This window comes from Coregonus lavaretus, assembly GCF_964263955.1.
Source record: "Coregonus lavaretus genome assembly, chromosome: 17".
In the NCBI taxonomy this organism is placed as follows: domain Eukaryota; kingdom Metazoa; phylum Chordata; class Actinopteri; order Salmoniformes; family Salmonidae; genus Coregonus; species Coregonus lavaretus.
This window is the reverse complement of record NC_140004.1, coordinates 18,470,246-18,497,050: the sequence shown is the minus strand read 5'-3', so window position 1 is coordinate 18,497,050 and position 26,805 is coordinate 18,470,246. Positions and strand designations below refer to the sequence as shown.

Here is a 26,805-nt window from a genome sequence, read left to right as displayed (position 1 = left end):
ATGTGCCCCAGAGAGTCCCATCCCAACAAACGGCCACAGAAAGTGAATCACTTGGTGTTGACCACGTGTATGGTGTCTTTATAGCCATGATAATGTGCTGAAACAATTCTTTAACCTTGTGGTCTGTGACAACACATTCAGATCATGTTTCTGTGGAAATGAATTTATACAGTTATGCACTTACATTTATTACTATAGCAACTTAAGTGAAGGATTTTAATTTTAATGCAGAAAGTGCAAATGGGGAAAGTGAAATGGCCGCTTGAGGTTTAACTCTTAGTTGTCAGTGGACAATGAGTTAGATGGTATGCCACTAGACATCCTGACCTCTTACCTTCACTGCCCCTCTGTCTCCACTCCGTTTGATCCCAGCACTGTTTGATCAGTATTATTGCCTCAAAGCAATTAGCAGAAAGGGAGTGTGTGTGTGTGTGTGCGTGTGTGTGCGTGTGTGTGTTATTAAATACTGCGGTATAGCTTTGATCCACCACAATTGACTTCTTTGTGCACTTAACCGGTTTGATAACCTTGGCACCCGTCCCTGGTAAGAAAGATGAGTACCTTGGATTCATGGACACCACCTCTACATTTCTCAGGAATACAGTACATGCTTAGTGTTGAACAAAATGAACTTTAGAAACTGTCCAGAGCAGCTAATCTTTCCCTCCACCATCTGGTGTCCGGAGCACAATGCCATCTCTGTCCTTAAAGGACTTAATCTCTCAGCCCTGGTCTGCCTGCCAGAGACGGCGGAAGTAGGGGCGCCGGGGGCATAGCCGCCCTCTCTGGTTTGCACACCTTTTTGAAGTTCAGATGGGAACAGTAATAGTAAGAATAGTAACTGAAGTCTGGACTGACTGTAGGGCTCACATGTAGCCTATTATAATATTAATTCCTGCAGAATTAATGCAGTATTCTTGCAGTAAAATTATAGACCAAATGTAAATTTTGTCTCGGGAACAGGAGTGGCGAATATGATTTATTTATTTCAGCATCTTGAGAGAATGCGGATACGCGCTAAGAAACCGTGTTGTATAGCCTAAACATGCTATATATTTTTTCTGCAACATAAAAGCTGACAGTATTTCATTTTCAACCACATAAAATATGCATTCAAGACTAACTGAAATACAGTACTATCAGAAACATGTTGGATCGTTTTCACATTTTAATTTCCTTGAAACCAGTCAAACTGATGTCATTTGGAAATTTTGCACAGAAAATCTCCCTGGTCACTAAACGTCCTCGCTCTGCAAGAGAAGCAGAAATTAAATAGAGAACTTTACCAATGTCAAATAGATTGTTGATGATGCTTTCATTCTATCAATTTATTATATTATTCTGGTGAGCAAGGCTATTTAGTATTCTACAGCATGACAGAAGAGAGGCTGTATATCTAATAAACATTTTTCTAATTACAAGACCAAATTTGTATCTGAAAAATATGTAAATGAGGCATAAAAAAAGAAAAGCACAGTTAATGACAAGATAATTCCACTGTGCAATTGTTGTGGTTGTTTATGATATAATAGTCACATTATCAATAAATAATCTTAGTATGGTGAAAAAATAAGGCTTAGTTAATTCATTTAGACTTAATTTTCAACATATTGGTATAGCCTAACTGATAAAACGGCACAGTTTTGATTTGTAAATTTCAAATAGAGGATAGGCTAGCACATGATATATCGTCTTGCATTTAACGATGCATCGTCAATGTTAAATAAATTAAAAATGTATTTAATCATACACTGAGTGTACAAAACACAAGGGGGGGGGGGTGTTCTTAATGTTTTGTGCACTCAGAGTATATCGGCCCAACCCTAGTGTCTACTGTTCATATGTGTGTTATTGTCTGTCTTGTCTGGATGTATTAGGCCTGTATCTCCGCCTGTATTGTGTCTATGCACACTGAGTGATATTGTTTGTTTTTGTTTATGTACGTGTCTGAGTGTGTGGGAGAGTGAATCAGTGAGTTTAGATATTTGTTTATATAGGAACATGTTTTGATGAAGAGGTCACCGTGTCCTCTTACAGTATCTTTAGACTGCTTCTGTGCTGTTGTCTTCTGCTTGACACACACACACACACACACACAGGCATGTGATGTGACTATGGCATCCAAGCTGGCAGTCTAGTATGGACATGTTCGCCTCCAGACCACCCCAGTCCCCAACTCATTACATTCAGTCTTACATGAAAGGTATTTTGTTTTCCACAACAGCATAAATATCTCTGTCAGACTGACAGGTCAGCCCACATGTTAGCAGGTCAGCCCACATGTTAGAGTGGTGTGGGAAGAGTGTGGCACGCATGGAGATTTGGTGAAGTCACAGCTCGGAGGTGTGAAGAATGACCTTCCAGCCCCCAGACAGTAGCCCTCCCCCTCCAAACTCCAACCACACACACACACACACACACACACACACACTTCTCCTCTATGCACCTCTAACATCTTATTACCCACTACTCAATATAGAACTCTGGCTGTCTGTGTGTGTTTTTGTCTGTCTTGTGTTCGGCCTAGTATCTCCGCCTGTATTGTGTCTATGCACACGGAGTGATATTGTGTGTGTTTGTATATGTGTGTGAATCAGTGTTCATATGGGTCTCTATGGGTTTATTTTAATGTGAGTTTAGATGTTTGTTTATATAGAAACGTGTAGATGGGGGTGTCTTTATGTTTTAATGAAGAGGTCACAGTGTCCACTTACAATATCTTTAGACTGCTTCTGTGCTGTTTTCTTCTGCTTGACACGCGTGTGTGCGTAAACAAACACACACACACACACACACACACACACACACACACACTAGTACAGCCTTACTTACTTCCTGCTGTCTGTCCTTGCCTGTGACCTGGGGGCCTGGATTCCAGCTGATGTGACTAATGTTGAATTAGATTACATTAATCAGGAGGAACGTGACCTTACAATTGACAGATTAAGTGTCAGGAATAAAACGTCATCTTTCACCAAAGGCCGAGTTAACGGAGGGAGCCGCTGCCTAAGCAGATTACTGCCCTGGCCTTTATTTGAAGCCATTGCCGGGCCGGACCAACTTTAAAAGTTTGGCTCCTCTTGTTGTCCACCGCACCCCCCCCCCCCCCCCCCCCATGAAGCGATTTGGTGTTTATCGACTTAGGGACTGGAATTGTGTGTGTGTGTGTGGGGGGGTGTAATAAAGTTCAAACCTGGACAGCAGGACATGTAAGCTACTCCGTGTGCTCACAGAGGCTTATTGCTGTTGACATAAGCGCGCAAATCATTGAATGTGCGGGTTAGAAATACACGTTTTTATTCTTCCCAAACTGTCAGAAAATGTAATTCAAATCTTTCTGTTGATTTTCCTCTCAGTTTCTTTCTTACTGTCCCTTTCCATTTATCTTTCCTATGTATCTCTCTTTCTCCTTTCTTCACCCTTCACAGAAACCAGGCGATGAGGAAGAAGCTAATTCTTTACTTCAAGAGGAGAAATCATGCTCGTAAGCAGTGGGTGAGTACAGAACAGTGTGCTTCTCTGCTGGGACTACTCTATGACAGATGGCTAGATGTAAACTGGGCCAGGAGCTCGTTGAAGAGAGTCCGTGTTCCACAGACCAAAATGAAAAGAGCTCTAGGCCCTTGTGCCTCTTCTTTAGTAACACTGTAGCAGTAGCTACTCCTATGAAGTGTTGGACCACAGCTATTATGGCTTTTGAAAAATGAAAGGTAAAAATAAAATAAAGGAGATGTCTCTCTGTGATTCAGCTCTCCCAGGACTTTCTTCTTCTCTGTCACATCAAGTCTGCTTCCTGTCTGGTTAGGAGATGGTAGATGGTACAGGAGATGCACCACTGCTCGCTCTGTGTGTGTGTGTCAGTGATTGAGCAGGACCAAGGCAGCTGGCAGGGCTATAAATAATCCTGCCATCGATCGTCCAGGCTCTGATGTCAGAGTTAGGCAAACATCCTCAATCACCCGCCTTGACAGAAAATCTTTACCACAAATCAAGCCCTTACTTTTCCTGTGGAATATATTTCCACAGGGATACATTATGTGTAAGAAACATGTTTCACATCAGTAAAATGACATCCTCAACAATGCAGGAGAATTGTGAATAATTTAATAGTTGCACAGTTACTCTAACCCTAACCCTAAATGCAGAAACCATATCTAAACTGTAATTTATAGAGAGGCACACCTACCGCCCCATAGCACTAGTTGACGGGCCATGCGCTGCAGGGTCATGGATCCACTAGTCATGGTGTGTAGTGTAAGTAGAGGTTCCAGGCGGGAGAGGGGAGCGAGGCAGAGTGCAAGCTGGAGAGACATGGGCAGCTGTTTTAAGAGGCCTCAGAGGGCTGTGTCTCCTCCAGGGTTAATGGTCTGCTTTACAGTCTGCCCTGCCGAACAGCTGGGAAAACATGGCGCTCTGTTCTGGTCATGACTCAAGGTTAGACTCAGTCCCTGCAGAAGCACAGCACATCATGCTGCATGGAGCAAAATAGGACACTAGTTGTATTTTGGAGGAGTTGGTTATATGAAGTGTTTTTTTGCCCCTTCAGGAACAGAAGTTCTGCCAGCGCTATGACCAGCTGATGGAGGCCTGGGAGAAGAAGGTGGAGCGTATTGAGAACAACCCCCGGCGCCGGGCCAAGGAGAACAAGGTGCGCGAGTACTACGAGAAACAGTTCCCTGAGATCCGCAAGCAGAGAGAGCTGCAGGAGCGCATGCAGAGGTGAGTCAAGGCCCGGGGCCTCCTGCTCCTGCATATAGTAGATTGGGATTCTAGTTTACTGTATTTGTCAAACATTAGATAATTGATTCCAATCGGTTAAAAAGTCTGATTACGTTGAGTTGTTACTTGGTTACAGTATGGAGGGAAGTGTTTGTGTATGATGTCAGAGAAGGAGGAGCTCAGTTCCTGTACATGCAGTGTGTTGACATGTCCTCTATGTTCCCCTGGTGTGGAGCAGCCGGGTGGGGCAACGTGGAGGAGGACTGGCCTCGTCTGCAGCCCGCAGTGAACACGAGGTCTCTGAGATCATCGACGGCATATCAGAGCAAGAGGTGAGCTCTTCCAAATCAAATCAGGCATTATCTATACAGCACATTTCAGACATGGAATGCAACACAATGTGCTTCACTGGAAAAAAACAAATAAAAACAACTGAAATATTTACTCCACAACAAACATAAGAGGATAAAAAACAAAAGAATAACAATAAAAACTGAACGACTAAAAAGCACCCTAAGGAAAAGCGACGCTAAAAAGGTGTGTTTTGAGATCTCTTTTAAATATGTCCACAGTTTCGGCACCCCTCAGGTTCTCTTGCAGGCTATTCCAGAGGCTGGGGTCATAGTAACTATAGGCTGCCTCTTGGTCTTAGGCTTTGGGATAGTTAAAAGGCCAGTGCCAGAGGACCTGAGGGACCTACTAAGTACATAACTCAAAAGCATGTCTGACAGGTATTGGAGTGCACAATTGTGGATTGATTTAAAAAACAATAGAAGTATCTTAAAATGAATTCTAAACTCACAGGCAGCTAGTGCAGAGACCTTAAAACCGGTGTAATGTTTGCTCTCCGTCTGGTCTTGGTCAGTACCCGTGCTGCAGCATTCTGTATGTTTTGCAGTTGACCAATGGCTTTCTTGGGTAGACCAGACAGGAGAGCATTACAGTAGTCAAGCCTGCTTGTAATAAAAGCATGTATGAGTCTTTCTGTATCAGCCTGAGAGAGAAACGGCCGCACCTTGGCAATGTTCCTCAGGTGGTAATAAGCTGTTTTGGTCACATTCCTAATGTGTGATTTGAAATTGACTTCAGAATCTAAAATAATACCTAGGTTTTTTTACCTGGTGTTATCTTTATTGCCCGTGAATTAAAATATGCGGCCAGATTCTCTTTCTGTGCTTTGGCTCCAACAATAAGTACCTCGGTCTTGTCTTGATTTAGCTGGAGGAAGTTGTGAGCCATCCAAGTATTTAAATCACTAATACAGTCTAATAATTTATCCGTGGAACTAAAATCCTCTGGTGACACAGATGTAAAGTTGTATATCGTCTGCGTAGCAGTGAAAATCAATGCTGTGCTTTCTGATAACACTGCCAAGGGGTAACCTATATAAACTGAACAGTACCGGACCCAAAATTGAACCTTGTGGAACGCCACGTGATATGCATTTTCTCTGAGTATGTTCACCAAGGGTGCAAACTATCGACCGGTTAAATAGGTCCTAAACCAATTTAGAACTGGACCGAAGAGGCCAACCCACCTCTCCAGTCTGTCCAAAAGGACATCATGGTCAACAGTGTCAAATGCCGCACTTAAAGTACAAGGACAGTGAGCTGTTTGGCATCTGTGTTGGCTCTAAGGTCATTTACCACTTTAACTAAGGCTGTCTCTGTGCTGTGGTGGGCCCGAAAACCAGATTGGAATTGTTCAAAAATACAGTTTGCACTTAAAAAATAATTTTGCTGTTTGAAAACCAATTCCTCCAGATTTTTGCTTAAGAATGGAAGGTTGGAAATTGGCAGAAAATTGCTAAAAGCTGAAGAATCTAGAATACTTTTCTTCAGAAGGGGTTTCACCATAGCAGTTTTTAGTGCAGGGCTGAAAGTGCCTGTGAACAGGGAGTGATTAACAATAGCTTGCACTTCTTCAGATATGCAATGAAAAACTGTTTTGAAGGTGGTGGGGGATAGGCTCAAGAAGGCAGGTAGAAGTCTTATGTTGTGATATCACTTTCCTGAGCATGTCTGTGTCAACCAGGGAAAATAAATCCATACCGCCTTTGCGTGATAGGCTAGGGCACATATCAAAGTTCTCATCAGGTCTTGCTTGACTGATACCCAGCCTAATGTTTGTTATCTTATATCTGAAATATGTCGCAAACTCATCACATTTAGATGTGGAGGAAAGTTCACAAAGGTTTGCGGGGGTAGGATTTATCAGGCCATCAATTGTCGAGAAGAGCACACTCAAATTATTCTGATTATTAGTGATCAAGTTGTTGTTATACAGTGGGGAGAACAAGTATTTGATACACTGCCGATTTTGCAGGTTTTCCTACTTACAAAGCATGTAGAGGTCTGTAATTTTTATCATAGGTACACTTCAACTGTGAGAGACGGAATCTAAAACAAAAATCCAGAAAATCACATTGTATGATTTTTAAGTAATTAATTTGTATTTTATTGCATGACATAAGTATTTGATACATCAGAAAAGCAGAATTTAATATTTGGTACAGAAACCTTTGTTTGCAATTACAGAGATCATATGTTTCCTGTAGGTCTTGACCAGGTTTGCACACACTGCAGCAGGGATTTTGGCCCACTCCTCCATACAGACCTTCTCCAGATCCTGGGCAATACGGACTTTCAGCTCCCTCCAAAGATTTTCTATTGGGTTCAGGTCTGGAGACTGGCTAGGCCACTCCAGGACCTTGAGATGCTTCTTACGGAGCCACTCCTTAGTTGCCCTGGCTATGTGTTTCGGGTCGTTGTCATGCTGGAAGACCCAGCCACGACCCATCTTCAATGCTCTTACTGAGGGAAGGAGGTTGTTGGCCAAGATCTCGCGATACATGGCCCCATCCATCCTCCCCTCAATACGGTGCAGTCGTCCTGTCCCCTTTGCAGAAAAGCATCCAAAAAGAATGATGTTTCCACCTCCATGCTTCACGGTTGGGATGGTGTTCTTGGGGTTGTACTCATCCTTCTTCTTCCTCCAAACACGGCGAGTGGAGTTTGGACCAAAAAGCTATATTTTTGTCTCATCAGACCACATGACCTTCTCCCATTCCTCCTCTGGATCATTCAGATGGTCATTGGCAAACTTCAGACGGGCCTGGACATGCGCTGGCTTGAGCAGGGGGACTTTGCATGCGCTGCAGGATTTTAATCCATGACGGCGTAGTGTGTTACTAATGGTTTTCTTTGAGACTATGGTCCCAGCTCTCTTCAGGTCATTGACCAGGTCCTGCCGTGTAGTTATGGGCTGATCCCTCACCTTCCTCATGATCATTGATGCCCCACGAGGTGAGATCTTGCATGGAGCCCCAGACCGAGGATGATTGACCGTCATCTTGAACTTCTTCCATTTTCTAATAATTGCGCCAACAGTTGTTGCCTTCTCACCAAGCTGCTTGCTTATTGTCCTGTAGCCCATCCCAGCCTTGTGCAGGTCTACAATTTTATCCCTGATGTCCTTACACAGCTCTCTGGTCTTGGCCATTGTGGAGAGGTTGGAGTCTGTTTGATTGAGTGTGTGGACAGGTGTCTTTTATACAGGTAACGAGTTCAAACAGGTGCAGTTAATAAAGGTAATGAGTGGAGAACAGGAGGGCTTCTTAAAGAAAAACTTACAGGTCTGTGAGAGCCGGAATTCTTACTGGTTGGTAGGTGATCAAATACTTATGTCATGCAATAAAATGCAAATTAATTACTTAAAAATCATACAATGTGATTTTCTGGATTTTTGTTTTAGATTCGTCTCTCACAGTTGAAGTGTACCTATGATAAAAATTACAGACCTCTACATGCTTTGTAAGTAGGAAAACCTGCAAAATCGGCAGTGTATCAAATACTTGTTCTCCCCACTGTATATGCCAAGTTGCTCTCTCAGAATATCATAATGGACCTGCAACTTTGACTTCCTCCACTTCCGCTCTGCCTTATTGCAATTTCTCTTCAATTGATTAGTTTCGTCACTCATCCAAGGGGCTCTCCATTTGGATGTGGCCTTTTTCAACTTTACTGGAGTTATGGCATCAATGGTTGCCCTTAATTTGCTATTAAAGTTATCAACTAAATCGTCACAAGGGGAAGGCAGAATAGGTGATGGAATATTGTTCATACACTCAATACAATCTGTAGCAACTTCAGAGGTAAGATAGCGTTTCATAATAATGTGTTCAGCATTACCCTGTGCTATGGGCAACAAGGTAGTAAAAAAGACACAGTGATAATCAGATGAATTAACATCAGCAATAGAGATGTCAATAGAAAGCCCCTTGGTTATAACCAGGTCCAGAGTATGGCCACGGTTATAGTAACATGTTGGATAAAGTCCATAGAGCTCGAAAGATTCATTAATTCAATGGACTTGGAGTCAGTCTCTTTGCCAGCATGAATATTAAAATTGCCCAACACAATGATTTTATCATAGTTCTCAAGGAAAATAGACAAAAGCTCTTACACTTCTTCACCTCCCTCTCTTCCTCTCCCGCCATTGTCTCTCTCCTCTGGATCAGTCATTCCCCAGATCTCTCCCTCTTTAGTGCCCTTTCTCTCACTCATGAATATACAGTGTTCTTGTCATGCCTGTTGCTTGACCCTCTCAATCACCAATGTCTGAATGACAGTTACTGTAGCTGCATAACACTTATAACCAGTTCAGGAAGCATGTGATGATGTGTGATCCAGACAGATACAGTGCCTTCAGAAAGTATTCACAACCCTTGACATTTTCCACATTTTGTTATGTTACAGTCCAAATTTAAAATGGATTAAATTAAGATTTTGTTACGCTGGCCTACACACAATACCGCCTAATTGTCAGTGGAATTATGTTTTTAGAATTTTTTACAAATTAATTAAAAATGAAAACCTAAAATGTCTTATCCCTTTGAGCATGGTGAAGTTATTAATTACACTTTGGATGGTGTATCAATACATCCAGACTATAAAGATACAGGCGTCCTTCCTAACTCAGTTGTCGGAGAGGAAGGAAACTGCTCAGGGATTTCACCATTAGGCCAATGGTGACTTTAAAACACTTACAGAGTTTAATGACTGTGATGGGAGAAAACTGAGTATGGATCAACAACATTGTATTTACTCCACAATACTAACATAAATGACAGTGTGAAAAGAAGGAAGCCTGTACAGAATAAAAAATATTCCAAAACATGCATCCTGTTTGCAATAAGACACTAAAGTAAAGCTGTAAAAAATTTGGCAAAGAAATTCTTCATGTCCTGAATACAAATCGTTATGTTTGGGCCAAATCCAACACATCACCGAGTAACACTCTTCATATTTTCAAGCATGGTGGTGGCTGCATCATGTTATGGGTATGCTTGTCATCGGCAAGAACTAGGGAGTTTTTTAGGATAAAAATAAATGGAATAGAGCTAAGCACAAGCAAAATCCTAGAAGAAAACCTGGTTCAGTCTGGTTTCCAACAAACACTGGGAGACAAATTCACCTTTCAGCAGGACAATAACCTAAAACACAAGGCCAAATATACAATCCAGATGGGCAAAGCTCTTAGAGACTTAGCCAGAAAGACTCACAGCTGTAATCGCTGTGAAAGGTGATTCTAACATGTATTGACTCAGGGATGTGAATACTCATTTGAGATATTTCTGTATTTCATTTTCAATCAATTTGAATTTCTTTCAAAAAACATGTTTTCACTTTATCGTTATGGGGTAATGTGTGTAGATGAGTCAGAAAAATATATATTTAATAAATTTTCAATTCAGGCTGTAATAAGTCAAGGAGTATGAATACTTTCTAAATACAGATATTTACACAGGCAGACAGACAGACAGACAGACAGACAGACAGACAGACAGACAGACAGACAGACAGACAGACAGACAGTAAAGAGACTAGCTCTGCCACTTGCACAACCGATGAGTTTTAACTCTGCACAGTGGTTAGAGATGTTATTTCCTCTCTTCTCTACCCCAGTCACCCTCATTCCTCCCTCTCTCCCTCCCCTCTGAAAGGCATGCTGAGGATAGAAGGGGGAGAGATGTCAGCCACAGGGTCCCTGCTGTGAGTGTTCCACAGGACAAGCACTGGCTTGCGAATAACAGGGCTAGTCATTACACTGAGTACAGTACAGCGGCAGTGTTTCTCTGTAAGGTCAGCCCAGGCCCAATCCGCTGTGGTGCCTTACATCTGGATACGAACTGGCTGCTCACCCTAGGCGTGCAGCGTCGCTCTCTTCCCCTCCTCCTCCCTGACCTCAAACTTCCTCTACAGCTCATGACCTCTTACACACTTAACACAACACGACTGCTGCGCCTGTCTCACCACCGCTGCCTCTATTCACTGTGTTTATCTCTGCCTCCTGTATTTGGAAAGCTCTGTTATGGTGTACACTACAGCCTACTCACTCCAATAAATGTTGTCTGTTTGTCTGATTGTGTGTGTGTTTACATGTGTGTGCGGGTGCGTGTTTGTATCAGAACACCGAGAAGCAAATGCGTCAGCTGGCGGTCATCCCTCCCATGCTATTTGACGCGGAGCAGCAGCGTATCAAGTTCATCAACATGAACGGCCTGATGGATGACCCCATGAAGGTGTACAAGGACCGGCAGTTGATGAACATGTGGAGCGAGCAGGAGAAGGACACCTTCCGTGAGAAGTAAGTCATTCACGCAGTTGTAGAAATAAATGGCATAGAATGGCAGAACTGTGTGCTGTGCAGTAGTAGACAAAGAATTGTTTTGTGTTTCTGAGAGCAGTGAGAAGTGGCATGCATGGTTGTTTGGTCAGACTGAGATTGGAATAGAAATGTCTGTGACCTATCCAAAGGTCCGGGAGTTGTTGAGGAAGTGAGTCTTCCCCCTTTGTGAGAAATGAGAGGATATATCAACCAGCCAAACGTTAACCACAGACAGAGATCAGAGACTGTGAATGCTGCACCGGTGCAGAGAGAGAGAGATGTGATGCCTGCTGCTGCAGACTGCACGGTGAAGTGTCTTACCCTCTCAGCCTCAACGCTCTCAGCCTCAACCCTCAGTAAGAGAGAGTTGGGAGAGATGTAAGCAATGCTCAGTACTGGCTATTTTATCCTATTGGGATATAAAGTAATGTTAGGCAGGATGCACTGATAGAAGTATGGTGAGGGAGCTGTAGGTTAGTGTGGATAAGAGCATTATTTAGATGAATAATATAGAGTGAAATATCTCTGGAGAGATGGAAGTGTGACTGTGATGTGTCATCACTGATGGGATGACACATCAGTCTCCCATCAGGCAAAGTACACATGCGTCACTCACTCCACAATTTACCTGCATATCAAAAGACACAGAGTGCCTATAGATAATTCATTTGATAGAAAGTGTTGAATATTTATCTCTGTCTGCTTTGTGCTCACAGGTTCATCCAGCACCCAAAGAACTTTGGCCTGATTGCTTCTTTCCTGGAGAGAAAGGTACAGTTTGGAAGATCCTTCCCCCCTCACTCACATGCACGTGGTAGACCCCAAGTCCTGACACCTGAGTAGTCAAATCAAATTTTATTTGCCACATGCGCCGAATACAACAGGTGTAGACATTACAGTGAAATGCTTACTTACTAGCCCATAACCAACAATGCAGTAAAAAAAAAAAAGCAAAATAATTAAAGAGCAGCAGTAAAATAACAGTAGGGAGGTTATATACAAGGGGTACCAGTACAGAGTCAATGTGCGGGGGCACCGGTTAGTTGTGGTAATTGAGGTAATATGTACATGTGGGTAGAGTTAAAGTGACTATGCATAAATAATAAACAGAGTAGCAGCAGCGTAAAAGAGGGCCTTGGGGTTGGGGGGGTAGAAGCTGTTAAGAAGCCTTTTGGACCTAGACTTGGCGCTCCGGTACTGCTTGCCGTGCGGTAGCAGAGAGAACAGTCTATGACTAGGGTGGCTGGAGTCTTTTATAATTTTTAGGGCCTTCCTCTGACACCACCTGGTATAGAGGTCCTGAATGGCAGGAAGCTTGGCCCCAGTGATGTACTGGGCCATACGCACTACCCTCTGTAGTGCCTTGCGGTCAGAGGCCGAGCAGTTGTCATACCAGGTGGTGATGCAACCAGTCAGGATGCTCTTGATGGTGCAGCTGTATAACTTTTTGAGGATCTGTGGACCCATGCCAAATATTTTCAGTCTCCTGAGGGGGAATAGGCTTTGTCGTGCCCTCTTCACGACTGTCTTGGTGTGTTTGGACCATGATAGTTTGTTGGTGATGTGGACATCAAGGAAATTGAAGCTCTCACCCTGTTCCACTACAGCCCTGTCGATGAGAATGGGGGCGTGCTCAGTCCTCTTTTTTTTCCCTGTAGTCCACAATCATCTCCTTTGTCTTGTATTGTCATCCTGCTTGGGAGATGAGGTCCGAGTAATGTTGTGTTTTGTTTCAGACGGTGGCAGAGAGTGTCCTCTTCTACTACCTGACTAAAAAGAACGAGAACTACAAGAACATTGTGCGCAGGAACTATCGGCGCCGTGGCAGGAGCCAGGTACTGTACCTAGAACCTTACGGAACCTTACGGAACCTAACTGAACCACTTCAGGCATTCTCAAGGTGAAGGACGGTTGTCAGTAGGACACTGGGTTGAGTACCACTTACAATGAGAGGTAAAACACCCATGGGGCTCTGTGAGCAGTGGGATCAGTAGAGGATCGGTCATCATGCAAGCAGCACACCAATCATGTTGGCACACTGCGCACCTTAGCACACATGCACTCACTCGTGCATCCACCCACACACACACACACACACACACACACACACACACACACTCATGCTACACACACACACACACACACACACACACACACACACTCATGCTACACACACATCACAACTGCTGCTACCAGGCTCTTATTATACTAATCATCAATTTATACACTTGCCCCCTATCCTCCTTTAAATTGTGCCTTCCTGTATTATACATATGCTAAAATTCTATTCTACTGAGCCATTTACTTTATGTTCGTATTCTTATCTTTTATTATTTGTTATTGTTGTTGCGTTGTCGAGAAGGAACCTGCAAGCATTCAGTTGGACGATTTATACCCTACGTATCCCGTACATACGACTAATAAAACTTGAACTTGAATGTGACACCTGCCATTGTGCCCCCCCCCTCATGTCAGCACTAATGGGTCCGTATCGACGTTTTTTTTTTTTAACAGGTTGTTCCATTGCTAATGATCTCCCAGCTATTACTTAGGCCCAGATCGGGTGTTAGGCAGTTAAACTCCAGCGGCGGTGCAGCGTGGTGGGCGCTAATGAAATGGTGCATTAATTAGCCAATGACCTTTCCTGTGGGCGTCGGCCGGTTGGCAGTGTCTCTTCCAAATCTCTCCCAGAGACACCTCCGATTATTACCTAGCTAGCTGACGTTCAGCTCAGCGCACAAACACCACAGGCCCGTTAACAGCACTGGGGCTAACGCTAATAACACAGGGAGAGAAAGGGAGACAGAGGAGCGTATGAGAGGGGTGAGGTAGAGAAGGAGAGGTACAGAAGGGGAGAGAGGGAGACAGAGGAGCGTATGAGAGGGGGGAGGTAGAGAAGGAGAGGTACATTTGGGGAGAGAGGGAGACAGAGGAGCGTATGAGAGGGGGGAGGTAGAGAAGGAGAGGTACAGAAGGGGGGAGAGAGGGAGTCAACGAGTGAGAGATTCGTAGAAAGAGTGAGAGGGAATAGGGAGAGCAGAGTAATGTCTCAACAGGACCACAACAGCTAACGTTAATGGGTACAAGAGAGGGGTGAGCACAGAACAATACGTAGTAATATCAACACAAAAGCTAAAGAGCGCCCAGCCTTAATGAGTCTGTTTTCATATGTTGTAAAGCAAAGCAGACCATAGATAGCAGGCTTTTAGATATCACCTGCCTGAGCCTGACTCATTTAAGACTCCTGTAAATGGCTGTGTTTTTGTTGTTCGATCTGTTTAGGCACATGACACCAGGCTAAGAGAGAACAAATGGAGAAAGTGATAGTCTTTGGAGGTGATTAGGCTGCTGTTTGTTGTCTCCAGGTTCCGAGTGGGGGAGGGAGAAAGACAAAGCTCTAACCATGTTTATCCACTGGTGGATCACTCAGTGTTGTTATTGAGTTATGGCTTCTATTTGTTGTTTTTTGTGTTGAGTTCATCTTTGAGAGAGGGGACACACTCAATCTAGTGACATGGTTCAAATGGAGTTAGGCTATCTCTGTGAGAATGGTCCATTTTGATGTGGCCTTCTCTCTGTCTTTTTGTGTTTCCTTGCCCAGAGCTAGATGTAATGACTCTGTTATTAGAGTAGAGATGAGAGGGATTGAATAGGCTTTACCTCAAGCTAGAAATCCATTTACAGTTGAAGTCGGAAGTTTACATACACCTTAGCCAAATATATTTAAACTCAGTTTTTCACAATTCCTGACATTTAATCCTAGTAAAAATTCCCTGTTTTAGGTGAGTTAGGATCACCACTTTATTTTAAGAATGTGAAATGTCAGAATAAGAGTAGAGAGAATTATTTATTTCAGCTTTTATTTCTTTCATCACATTCCCAGTGGGTCAGAAGTTTACATACACTCAATTAGTATTTGGTAGCATTGCCTTTAAATTGTTTAACTTGGGTCAAACGTTTCAGGTAGCCTTCCACAAGCTTCCCACAATAAGTGGGGAATTTTGGCCCATTCCTCCTGACAGAGCTGGTGTAACTGAGTCAGGTTTGTAGGCCTCCTTGCTCGCACACGCCTTTTCAGTTCTGCCCACAAATTTTCTATAGGATTGAGGTCAGGGCTTTGTGATGGCCACTCCAATACCTTGACTTTCTTGTATGCTTGGGGTCATTGTCCATTTGGAAGACCCATTTGCGACCAAGCTTTAACTTCCTGACTGATTGAGATGTTGCTTCAATATATCCACATAATTTTCTATTTTCTGAAGTGCACCAGTCTCTCCTGCAGCAAAGCACCCCCACAGCATGATGCTGCCACCCCCGTGCTTCACAGTTGGGATGGTGTTCTTCAGCTTGCAAGCTATCCCCTTTTTCCTCCAAACATAACGATGGTCATTATGGCCAAACAGTTCTATTTTTGTTTCATCAGACCAGAGGACATTTTTCCAAAAAGTATGATCTTTGTCCCCATGTGCAGTTGCAAACCGTAGTCTGGCTTTTCTATGGCGGTTTTGGAGCAGTGGCTTCTTCCTTGCTGAGCAGCTTTTCAGGTTATGTCGTATTGGACTCGTTTTACTGTGGATATAGATACCTTTGTACCTGTTTCCTCCAGCATCTTCACAAGGTCCTTTGCTGTTGTTCTGGGATTAATTTGCACTTTTCGCACCAAAGTACGTTCATCTCTAGGAGACAGAATGCGTCTCCTTCCTGAGCTGTATGACGGCTGCGTGGTCCCATGGTGTTTATAGTTGCGTATTATTGTTTGTACAGATGAACGTGGTACCTTCAGGCGTTTGGAAATTGCTCCCAAGGATGAACCAGACTTGTGGAGGTCTACAATGTATTTTCTGAGGTCTTGGCTGATTTCTTTTGATTTTCCCATGATGTCAAGCAGAGGCACTGAGTTTGAAGGTAGGCCTTGAAATACATCCACAGGCATACCTCCAATTGACTCAAATGATGTCAATTATAATATGCCATTTAGCCTATCAGAAGCTTCTAAAGCCATGACATCATTTCCTGGAATTTTCCAAGCTGTTTAAAGGCACAGTCAACTTAGTGTATGTAAACTTCTGACCCACTGGAATTGTGATACAGTGAATTAGAAGTGAAATAATCTGTTTGTAAACAATTGTTGGAAAAATTACTTGTCATGCACAAAGTAGATGTCCTAACCGACTTGCCAAAAGTAGTTTGTTAACAAGAAATTTGTGGAGTGGTTGAAAAACAAGCTTTAATGACTCCAACCTAATTGTATGTAAACTTCCGACTTCAACAGTACCTACAGTGCTTTTAGTAAACGACAATTAACATACAGCACAACTCCCATATACAGAGGGAACTGTGCTTTCCAATGCATGATTAAGTGTAGTTACCACCAGTTATACCAGTGTTATTGGCCAGACTTTGGCGGTCTGCAGCATTTCTTTCATGATATGAACCCTCACCCTGAGCCCAGACAGACAGGAAGTGGAAGAGGAAGTGGTTCTAGGCACCAGATGAAGGCATATGGGCTGTTTGTGTGGTGTACCTACTGGCATGCATGGCAGAATGACCTCAACATATACTACACGGCTCATGTATCTGTTTTTGTGTTTCTATATAGGTTCTTATACATGTTTTACATGTGTTTACATATCCGTAAGTCACCAGGGATCATGTTTGTGACAAACTAAGTGTGTTGCCACCCCAACAGCATGGCCAGCAGCAGCAGCAGCAGCAACAACCACAGGTGAACCGCAGCAGCCAGGAGGAGAAGGAGAAGGAGAAGGAGAAGGAGGAGAAGGAGAAGGAGAAGGAGAAGGAGAAAGAGAAGGACGGAGAGAGGGATGAGGAGAAGACTGAAGGGGAAGACAAGGAGGATGTAATGAAGTGAGTCTGCTTGCCTTCTCTCGCTCTAAATCAGGGGTGTCAAACTCATTTTGCCCAGTGGGCCGCATTCGGTCTTCAACGCACTGAAAATGTGTTATATTTACTTGCTGTCGAAATTAGCAGAAAATAGCTCCCTGACTGTCTAGCTTTCATTTCGGTGACTATTAGCGAGCTGGACACAGTCAAGAAACTGTATAAATGTAGGTCCATTATCATTTCTACACAGTTTTGATTTGGTTTTAGTCATTTTAAAGTATATTCAGTTCATCCCCCCTCCCCCCCCGCACTAAATCATGACACCCCTGCAGTAAATCATGTCCGAATTGGTCCAGGTCAGTTCATTGGAAATGGAGTGGGAGTTAGATTTGGCTGCCCTGACTAGATCTGGAAAGGTAATCATCAGATGGAGCTTTTTTCAACCCTGACTAGTTACTCCTCCACCTTCAGCCAGAATTTCCATCCAGTGAAACATCTGTATTTTCCCCCTTTTAAAAAACGGCTGTTTTCCTGTTTTTCTTCTCTAACTCCCAAGAGGCTACTTAAAGTCACATTTGTAAGATTCCTTACTTATTTTCTTTCTTTTTCTGATGGGGGTAAAAGTGGCATGGTTGAAACACCATTACTGTACTGTCTGTTGCTACAATAATCCAGCTAGTCTCCTGAGCTTGGAGTCACTCCTACACAGTGAGAGTGTGTGCTGTGCAGGACACTGCCTTGCCCTGGCATCTCCATAGGGACAGTGCCAGTGTGAAGGAGAGGAGGAGGGTGAAATCAGTCAATGCTTCTGAACACTGCAATCTGTGTGAGCAGAGCAGCGGAACAGATGGAGCACTCACTCACTCACTGCAGTGTGTTGTTGACTCACATGTTTCACAGGGAAGAACAGTGAAGGATGGAGTTCTACCATCATGTCCAATCTTCTAGCGTAGCTAAGCCCCCAGCTCTCTGAATGGAAATGGGGTTGGATAGGTTGTTGTTCAGTGCTACTGACTGATACAACATTGAACAAGTGTTGCCGTGCCTGCCTGACAGTGTTGTTGATCATGATTAAGCATCTGCAATGCTTCCAGTACCTGGGCTGAGGAGAGCAGGGAGGGGAGTCCCTGACTCCCACAACACCCCGGTTGGCACAGCTGGCACTTCTATATTTAGTGTGCCAGGCAGCAGGGCAGGTCCCCTCTAGAAGATGAATGATGCCGGACCAGGGGGAAATGAATTGAAGAACACTGGCTACAAAATCCCTGGCCTGTCATGACACTGATGGGATATATTGCCTTGCTTGCGAAACTTAAAACGACTCTCTCCTGAGCCTCGAGTCATTTGTGAGTGAATGTGTGCGTACATTTTTTTACCCAGATAAACCTCTGCACTTTTTGTCAGGTTTTAAGTTAACAAACTCAACAGTACACGTGCTATACAGCCCAGGCAGTGAGGAAGAGGAGGGTGCTGGTGGTGTGACTGACTGTGACTGACACATTCTCCCTGCAGGGACGACACCTCTGGCGAGGACGGGGAGGACAAAGAGCCCACGGTGGCTTTCAAGGGTCGACGCACGGCCAACAGCCAGGGCCGCCGCAAGGGCCGCATCACCCGCTCCATGACCAGCGAGGTGGAGGAGACCACCACACCGCCACTCAGCAGCGAACTCGGTACGTCTCACTCTACTGCTATCGTCTACACTGCTGCCTGATGTCTTTAACGGCGTGTTAACGCTCATTAACACACGCTGCTGTTTTCACCTGCAAAGAGTTTCATCACTATGCTGTTATTAGCTACACACCTCATAAACCGAAGAGACAGGATCTCTCTGGGAAATATTGAATGGCTATATTTTGGCCAGATTGGAGGTGTTTGAATTAAACATGTGGCCAGGATACTGCTGAAGCGATTCTGTTTAGTAGGTCCACCTGATTTAATTGAAACTGAGCATATGAACACGGAGTGTGGATGGTTTTATACCTGCTGGCTCTAGAACAGCCCTCCTATCGAACAGCCCTCCCATCATCCTACAGTCTGTCTGTCTGTCAGTCTGGTCTGCTCTCATTGCTGTGTGCTTAATACCCTTGTTATATCCCACACCACAAGGGTGCACTGTGGCTCTCTTTCTCAAAACTCTTTTAAACACATGCACCAAAACACAATGATAATGGGCATAAGAATAATACTTAATGACAAAATATCCATTAAGTCAGCAATACTCCTGCCTCAGTTTTTATTCCCTCTGCAGTTGGCAAGGCTGCCATTACACACACACACACACACACACACACACACACACACACACACACACACACACACACACACACACTGTAGCTGCAGGCGATCAGAGTTTTGATGTTTCAGCACTTTAGTTGGTTGTTTCTTCTGCTGTGGGTTAGTCCCAGGGAATCCCCAGGTAGTCTGAGACAGCCAGAGGGGCTCTGTTCTGATCAGCAGCTCAGGTCACTCTAATTTCCTCAGTGTTACTGGGCTTGTTCCCCTTCCCCACCTCGCCTGCTGTTACTGTGCCCTTCACAGCCTTACTGAGAGGACACAACAGCACAGGAACTGCAGCTCTTCTCTGTTCTCCGCGCTTTCTCATCTTCTACTCTGCCAGGGTAAGGCTGGCCTCTACCTTAGACAGGGAGAACAGCCTCTTATGTCTATAATCATTAACTGACTTTCTCCTGGGCTTCCTGCTTCCTACCTCTTAAACAAACAACCCCTGTTGACCGGCTCTACCGTGCTGCACCAGCAAGGAGCAAAGGCAACCCTGCCCCCTAGCTTTCTTCTCTCTCTCGCACTCTGCCTCTCTTTCTCAGTCACTATCTCTCTCTCTCTCTCTCTCTCTCTCTCTCTCTCTCTCTCTCTCTCTCTCTCTCTCTCTCTCTCTCTCTCTCTCTCTCTCTGTGTGTTGGATCCTCCCCTCCCCCTCCTGCCCGCCCCGCTCTCTAACGTGGTGCTTCTGCTTTTTTCCTTTCAGCCAATCTGGAGATGAATGAGAGCTCTCGCTGGACTGAAGAGGAGATGGAAACCGCCAAAAAAGGTAAAAAACTAAACCAAAAAACGAATTACCTCTGTGTGTGAAATACAACCCAGCAGCTCCATTCATTCAAAAGAAAATGTTCCTTGTCAAAGACTAAGCCACCCGTAGGCTTGGCTGTGTTTTCTTTCCGAAAGCGGTGACAAATGCCTGTGACTTCCTGTGAGATAGGCTAGGCTGCTGCCACGTGCTGCTGGGTCCTGTCTGTCTGCAGCGCTGTGTGGGGCTCCACTCTGCTGCTCCGCTGCCTGACTCAGGGCCGTGTCCTACACTCCTGCCATGGCCGTTTATGAAGCCTGCTGTAAAAGTCCCACCCTCTTGTCCCTGGCTAAAACAGATTCAACTGCAGGAGTTGGTTAACTCTTTAACATGGCCTGTTTGTCTTTGACTGAAGATTAAGCTGGCCACGCCTGGGCGGTTTTCCAACTGTGGGTCCTGCAGACCGAAGACGACCGTGGGTTTTGCCTGTCTGTTTGCTGTAGCACAGTTGGCGTTGTGTTGCATGCACTGCTCACAGCTCAGTCTACAGCCTAGTCAGTGATGGGGCAGACCTTTCCGTTTCTGCCAGTGACCCCCTTCTGGAGAGGGATTTCCATCTGGTGTATTACACAGGATTTGTTGATCTTTCCAATTTTTCAAATGTTTGGGATTTTCTCTGAGTATTTAAGCCTATTAGAGACATTGTATATGTCTAGTGAATATTTTCACTTTGCTTGTGTTATGTGTTTTTGAGATCGTTGCTTGAAATGCTATGACCAGCCAATGCTAGACCACTGTGCTGTACTTGTTATTATAATGGAAAGATAAGAAGATATAAATGAGTGCTCTTTTCTATTTCATGTTTGGGTGTGAAAATGATTGTTTGTAACCTCGGGTACCGTTTGCATAGCTGACAAAATGTGGTTTCTCTGTGAGCCTTAGTTCTTGTTTTGTGGCCATGTTTCGATGAAGGGTCATAGATTCTCTTATGATTTTCAGTTCTGTTAATGACTAATACCGGTCTTCTAATCTAGCAGAACAGTAGCCTATCTGTTGTGTAATCCTGATTTTAATCAGAAAGTTCCTGTATCACCATGAATGTGCTAGTGAAGGCAGAAGTCTGTTACAGCAGATACCCTGTCTGTCTGTCAGTCTTGTACTGGGTGATATATCTCCTGCTGCAGACTCAGTCTCGGGGGGCTGTTGTGATGACTGGCGCTGGCCCTTGGAACATGGCCCTGCGTAGTAATCCTGGTTAATGTCTTCAACTCCATTCTCCTGCAGTTGGATTAGTGGGCTGCTCCATCCCAGGGGATTAGTCCTGCAGCCCGGTGGGAGCTGGGCTTCTATGAGGGCTTATATAACCACAACCACAGGGCCCCAATCTGGGGGGGGTGTATTGCCTCCCCTCCCTCTGCCCGCCATTTCTCATCTGCCAGTAACCATGAGTGATACCCATGCCTGCCAAAAAGGGCTTCCCCCTCCATGGCTCCTCATGTAGGCTAGCCCAGTAGCCCACCTGTCCCCAGCCCCGCTCCCCTAACCCTGGCCTGAGTACTCTGCCAGCTCGGCAGTCAAGATGCACATACCACTTCCAGGAGCTTGACCTGTATATGTTTTAAAAAGGCTTACACCTCCTCATGCTAATGTGTTTATCCCATCTTGCTAAAAAGATAATGGCATTTATAGCACCTGTCAGGCGATCAACATTTCGCCATGGCCGCACTCTGATGGATTACCACTGTGTTCTCTGGTCATAAAGCCTGGCATCTTTAACAAGGGATAACGTCTTGTGTCTTTCTTCTCTGTATATCCCTGTGTGCTTGTGTGTGTGTAGTTAAGGTAGGCTGTGGGGGGAGCAGAGCAGGAGTGCTCAGCGATAAGAGCTGTGTGTGTGTGCTCCTTGGCTAGCATTTATGTAAGTGCTCTAATCTGGCGGGCTTTGCTTGGGCACAGTGAGTCAGCCAGGCAGCTGGATAATCGTCTCCCTCCCTCCCACCACGCCTGCTGTAGTGTACAGTACTGTACAGGTCCATTTAAAGGAGCAGCAGGTAGAGCTGGCTCTCTGTGTTCTTCTGTGCTGTTGGAGTGGATCAGGCCACATGATTCTCCCCCCTTCCTCTCCTCTCATTCTCTCACTCCTTTACTCCTTCACTCTCTCTCTCGCTCGCTCGCTCTCTCTCTCTCGCTCTCTCTCGCTCTCTCGCTCTCTCTCTCGCTCTCTCGCTCTCTCTCTTTCTCTTCCTCTTCTCTCCTCTGGGCTCCCAGTCAGTGTATGCTGAGATGGGAAATGGCAAAGGCCCTGATTGGCAGTAGCTGTGGAAGAAGCATCTCTCCCTCTCTCCCCCACTCTTTTTTATTTTCGATCTCCCCCACTCTCTTTTTATTATTTTTGCTCTCTCCCCGTCTCGGTGTTGTTATAGACTGGAGAGGGGTCACATTCAAGATGAAAAGCAGGTCAGTCAGGAAAAATGTGAAACCCTTTATGCTTTCTCATGGGATCATCAACTCCCTCTTTCTCTTCCTTTCCTCCATTGTCCCTCTAGCTCAATTCCCCTGTTCTCTTTTGCGCACTCCCTCTCTCTCTTCTCTGTTTACCCTCGGACTAGCTGGGTTAGTGAGAGGGAGAGGACGAGGGCGAGAGAGAGGTTGAGTGAATGTGTACTAGTGCATGCGTTTGTGTGTGTGTTTATGTGGATGTCTGTGTGTGCAGCGCTGCCTGCTTGCTGAATGAGTGGGAGGGGGGGTGAGTGAGGGGGTAAACAGGGAGAGATGGAGGAGAGATCAGATGAGGGGGGAGAGAGGCTGAGCACGTAGCACCGCCCCACAGTCCCACTTTCCTCTGAAAGTCCTCCCAGACGGCAGCCATTGGGGAAAGACACGGCTGAGAGCAACAGACTAGTCCTGACAGAGAGAGCGTGTGGGGGGACAAAGGGCGATCAAAGAAAAAGCGAGGGAGAGGCAGGGAGCGGAGTATGTGCTGTTTGGAGTATGTCAACCTGACACCGGCTCCAGTATCAGGCCAGCAGGAGGAGGGGTGTGGAGGCTGAGCTGTAGCCTAGCTGTTTTCTTTCTCTGCCTCTCCGGAGTGGAGTCACCGGGAAGCCCAGCCTGGACAGGCTCCATCCCTGCCTGCCTTCACGGAGATCAGACGGCCGATAGCGTGATACAGACCAGGGACACAAGGGACGGTTGGAGTGACAGGCACGTGAGAATGGGGACACTCACTCCCCGGCCCAGGCTAGGTGTTGATTGGGCCGTAGGTGGGAGGAGTTTAAGGAAATGGATGGTCATGATTGGTTGAGGGAGTTTGCCACCTGCTCTAGTTGAGCAGCAGCTGATTATTGGGATACTGCTTAATCTTATGTGTTGCTCCACCGGCCGGGACCGGAGGCTAATGGATCTAGAGCTGCTTGGGATTGTTCCTGTGCTCTGGTTAAACTGAATGGACTGGATCTGTGAGAGGGAGTCGTAACAAAGTGACCCTTGACTTTCAGTGAATGAATTGCAGTGTTATTGCTTCAGGTTCACAGGGTAGAGCAAAGTGTCTGCGTGTGTGCGTGTATGTGAGTATGTGTGTGTGGTGTGACACGTAGCAGGGTGTCTGGCTGGACTTGTATGCTCTGGGCTGTCTCCCTCCCCCTCAGGAGAAGGCTGTAAAAGGTTAATAGATGTTAATCACGTGTTCCTCTCTCTCTTGAAATGAGCCCGGCCGACCGGCTCTGTCCCTTTCTCTCTCTCCTTCTCTCACATTTCTCCTGCTCTGCCTTTCATGCCTGTAATGAATATTTCAAATGAAATACCCAGTTTATTTTTTAACACTTGACGGGTTGTACACGCACAAAGGTCCTGAGAGGGAATATGACAGCCAAGACTTGGACTGAGGCCATGTTTGCGTGTATATGGGTAATCTCATGGTAACATGCTCACACTTTCTACTTTCTATTCCATGAAGTGTTATTATTGCTCATATTTCCGGAGGGTGTTGTAATCTGTATTTGCTACACTTGTGGTTTAGGTGCTATATCTAATCTGTAGTAACCTTTAGTTGGGTAAATAAATTAAAGATGGATATGAGATAGGAGCTGCAGGCTGGGTGTTTTGTAAAGACTTATCGTGTGGTTGTTTTTAGATTGTTGTCCCACTGCATCCATTTGGAGGTGATATCTTGGGACCTATGAACCTACGTCCCAAGGTTGTCGTCCCAGGAGGTTGTTGGGTCCATGTTCACTGATAACGGACCGCAACCTGGCCCATGAGTCTGTCCTCATGCCAGAAGCTGTCAGGCTGGCACAGGAAACGAGTGGGCGGTGTAAGCTCCTTACAGCTCCTACGGTTAATGAGCTGTCCTTAGCTTACTGGAGACTCTGAAACACACACATTGGGCTTGTTCAACATTGCAGCTGCCGTTGCAGGTGACTGCCGACTGACTGATCTACAAATCACCTTGCATCATAAATAACTACTCATTGTTATTTGTAGATCAGTCAGTCATAATTTATCCACAATGCATCACGGATGCAGTCAACTCGAACACGCTCTTTCTCTCTCTCTCTTTTTCTTGCTCACAGTCTCTCTCTATCTCTCTCTCACACACACACACACACACACACACACACACACACACACACACACACACACACACACACACACACACACACACACACCAGCAGCAGCAGGAGTGGTGTGTCCCATGACAGGTTGATCTATCCCAGGCAGCTCTGGGCCCAGCAGGGCTTCCAGACTCTTGTGTAAGACGCTATCATGTGGTTAACTGGGTAAAGGACCAGTCTTTCCTAGAACTGGGTGACTTCAAAGTTTCACATAATGTGACAGAGAATGACCCCAGCCCACTGGTGACAATTAGTGATGTCATTAGTTAGATTGACAGGACAGGTTCAGCTAAGAACAGCACATGGCACTGAGCCACACTGCTGAGTATTAGTGTCTGTCTGTTCATTTTGGATTGGTATGATTATGCAGTTTGACAAAATTGAGCTGGAGAGGGATAAGATCTCGGACTCGACGGACAGATGTTTATTGACATTCTTCATGTAATTAATTGGATGTAAATTATTATTCTATGTAACGAAAGTCTTTGGTTGTCTGCCTGTGCTGTAGTCTAATCCCCATCCATGTTAATTCCAGGTCTTCTCCAGTATGGTAGGAATTGGTCGGCCATCGCCAAGATGGTGGGCTCCAAAACTGTGTCACAGTGCAAGAACTTCTACTTCAACTACAAGAAAAGGCAGAAACTGGATGAGATTCTGCAGCAGCATAAAATGAAATCGGTAATGTCTTGTCTTTCATTCTAGAACACTTATATCAAGGAATGGCAACGTTTTGAAGGCCCTCGGATCAATTTCCCCCCAAAAATACAATGTATTTTTATTTTATTTTTAGGGAACTGTTATGAGTTAGAATAGTAGAATATACAAGGTGAAATTTAGAAATTGGGTTGGGCATCAGCAGTTTTTCTCTTGCTATGTCAGTCACTGATAGTCAGTCAATTAGCCCATGTCAGCTAAATTGTTTTAGATTGCTAAATTAGATTAGCGGCCAGCTATCTAAACTTGTTATCGTCGAATATTTGGGAAAGGACTCGTAAAGAAGCATTTCACGGTTTCAGAATTGAAAAATGTATTTTTTTAAATCTCCGCTTTCAAGAGGGGGGCCACTAAAATGTTTGGCTCGCAATGTGGATGAGACCCGTGAGCAACTGCTGCCCCTCATGATGAGTTCCAATTTATTCTGGCCCCCACCCCAATCATAGTTGCCCATCCCTGAGTTAAATGATCAACTTGAAAGAGAACCTATAGTCTGAGCTAAGTAAAGCACCAAGCAGGCAGTTTCTCTGAGTGCCAGACAGCAGTAGGCACATTTACCTTGTGGTTATCAGTGTGTTCTTCCCAGGCTGCGGTATTTAGTGTGTGTTGGTTTTCACCCAGGAGAGAGAGCGTAAGGCGCGTCGTAAAGGCAAAGCCCTACAAAGTGAAGAGGCCAGCGCCCCGTCTGCTGCCGAGGAAGAGGAGATGGAGGGCTCCGGGGCCAGTGGCAACGAGGAGGAGGCCCCCGAGGATGGAGAAGGTAGGAACACACGCACACACACACTACAATAATCAACGTCAGAGAGCACAGGGACCCCATTGTCAGTATACTAACCATCTATAAGCACTGTCAGCATACGCAAACTCGCAATCACTCATTCACATGGACTGATCAGAAAACAGCCATGTACACTTTATGTTAAGACTAGTTTATGAAACCATTTTCAATCAATTTGAAGGTAATTAAGTGCAATATGGACTTATAACAGCATCACAAGAATGTCTGTGTAGAACATGGAATTGGATGTGATTCTGAGAATAGAAAGACTTCAATCATCAAAATATGAGGTTCTGACCACGTGGGCGTATGGGAATTAGAAGCATATAGTTAAGACATGAATTAGATACATTATTTAAATAGTTGTTTGCTCTGTAGAAAACATTTACAGAAGCGGTCTACCTAGCGAAATCTGAGTTTTTGTAAATTATAGAATCTTATTTTGT

At 44.8% G+C, this 26,805-nt stretch overlaps 1 protein-coding gene across 1 annotated transcript in view; it reads left to right on the top strand.

Moving 5' to 3' along the window:
- LOC311144961 (nuclear receptor corepressor 2-like) overlaps positions 1 to 26,805 on the top strand; it is a 118,075-nt gene that overhangs the window by 71,672 nt on the left and 19,598 nt on the right. Inside the window, exons 9-19 of the mRNA XM_084181154.1 lie at positions 3,429 to 3,495; positions 4,547 to 4,719; positions 4,958 to 5,051; positions 11,189 to 11,367; positions 12,105 to 12,159; positions 13,125 to 13,223; positions 17,078 to 17,253; positions 18,742 to 18,902; positions 20,216 to 20,278; positions 25,403 to 25,545; positions 26,203 to 26,341. Of these exons, the coding sequence (XP_084037280.1) occupies positions 3,429 to 3,495; positions 4,547 to 4,719; positions 4,958 to 5,051; positions 11,189 to 11,367; positions 12,105 to 12,159; positions 13,125 to 13,223; positions 17,078 to 17,253; positions 18,742 to 18,902; positions 20,216 to 20,278; positions 25,403 to 25,545; positions 26,203 to 26,341 (1,349 nt within the window). The remainder of the gene's footprint in view (positions 1 to 3,428; positions 3,496 to 4,546; positions 4,720 to 4,957; positions 5,052 to 11,188; positions 11,368 to 12,104; positions 12,160 to 13,124; positions 13,224 to 17,077; positions 17,254 to 18,741; positions 18,903 to 20,215; positions 20,279 to 25,402; positions 25,546 to 26,202; positions 26,342 to 26,805) is intronic.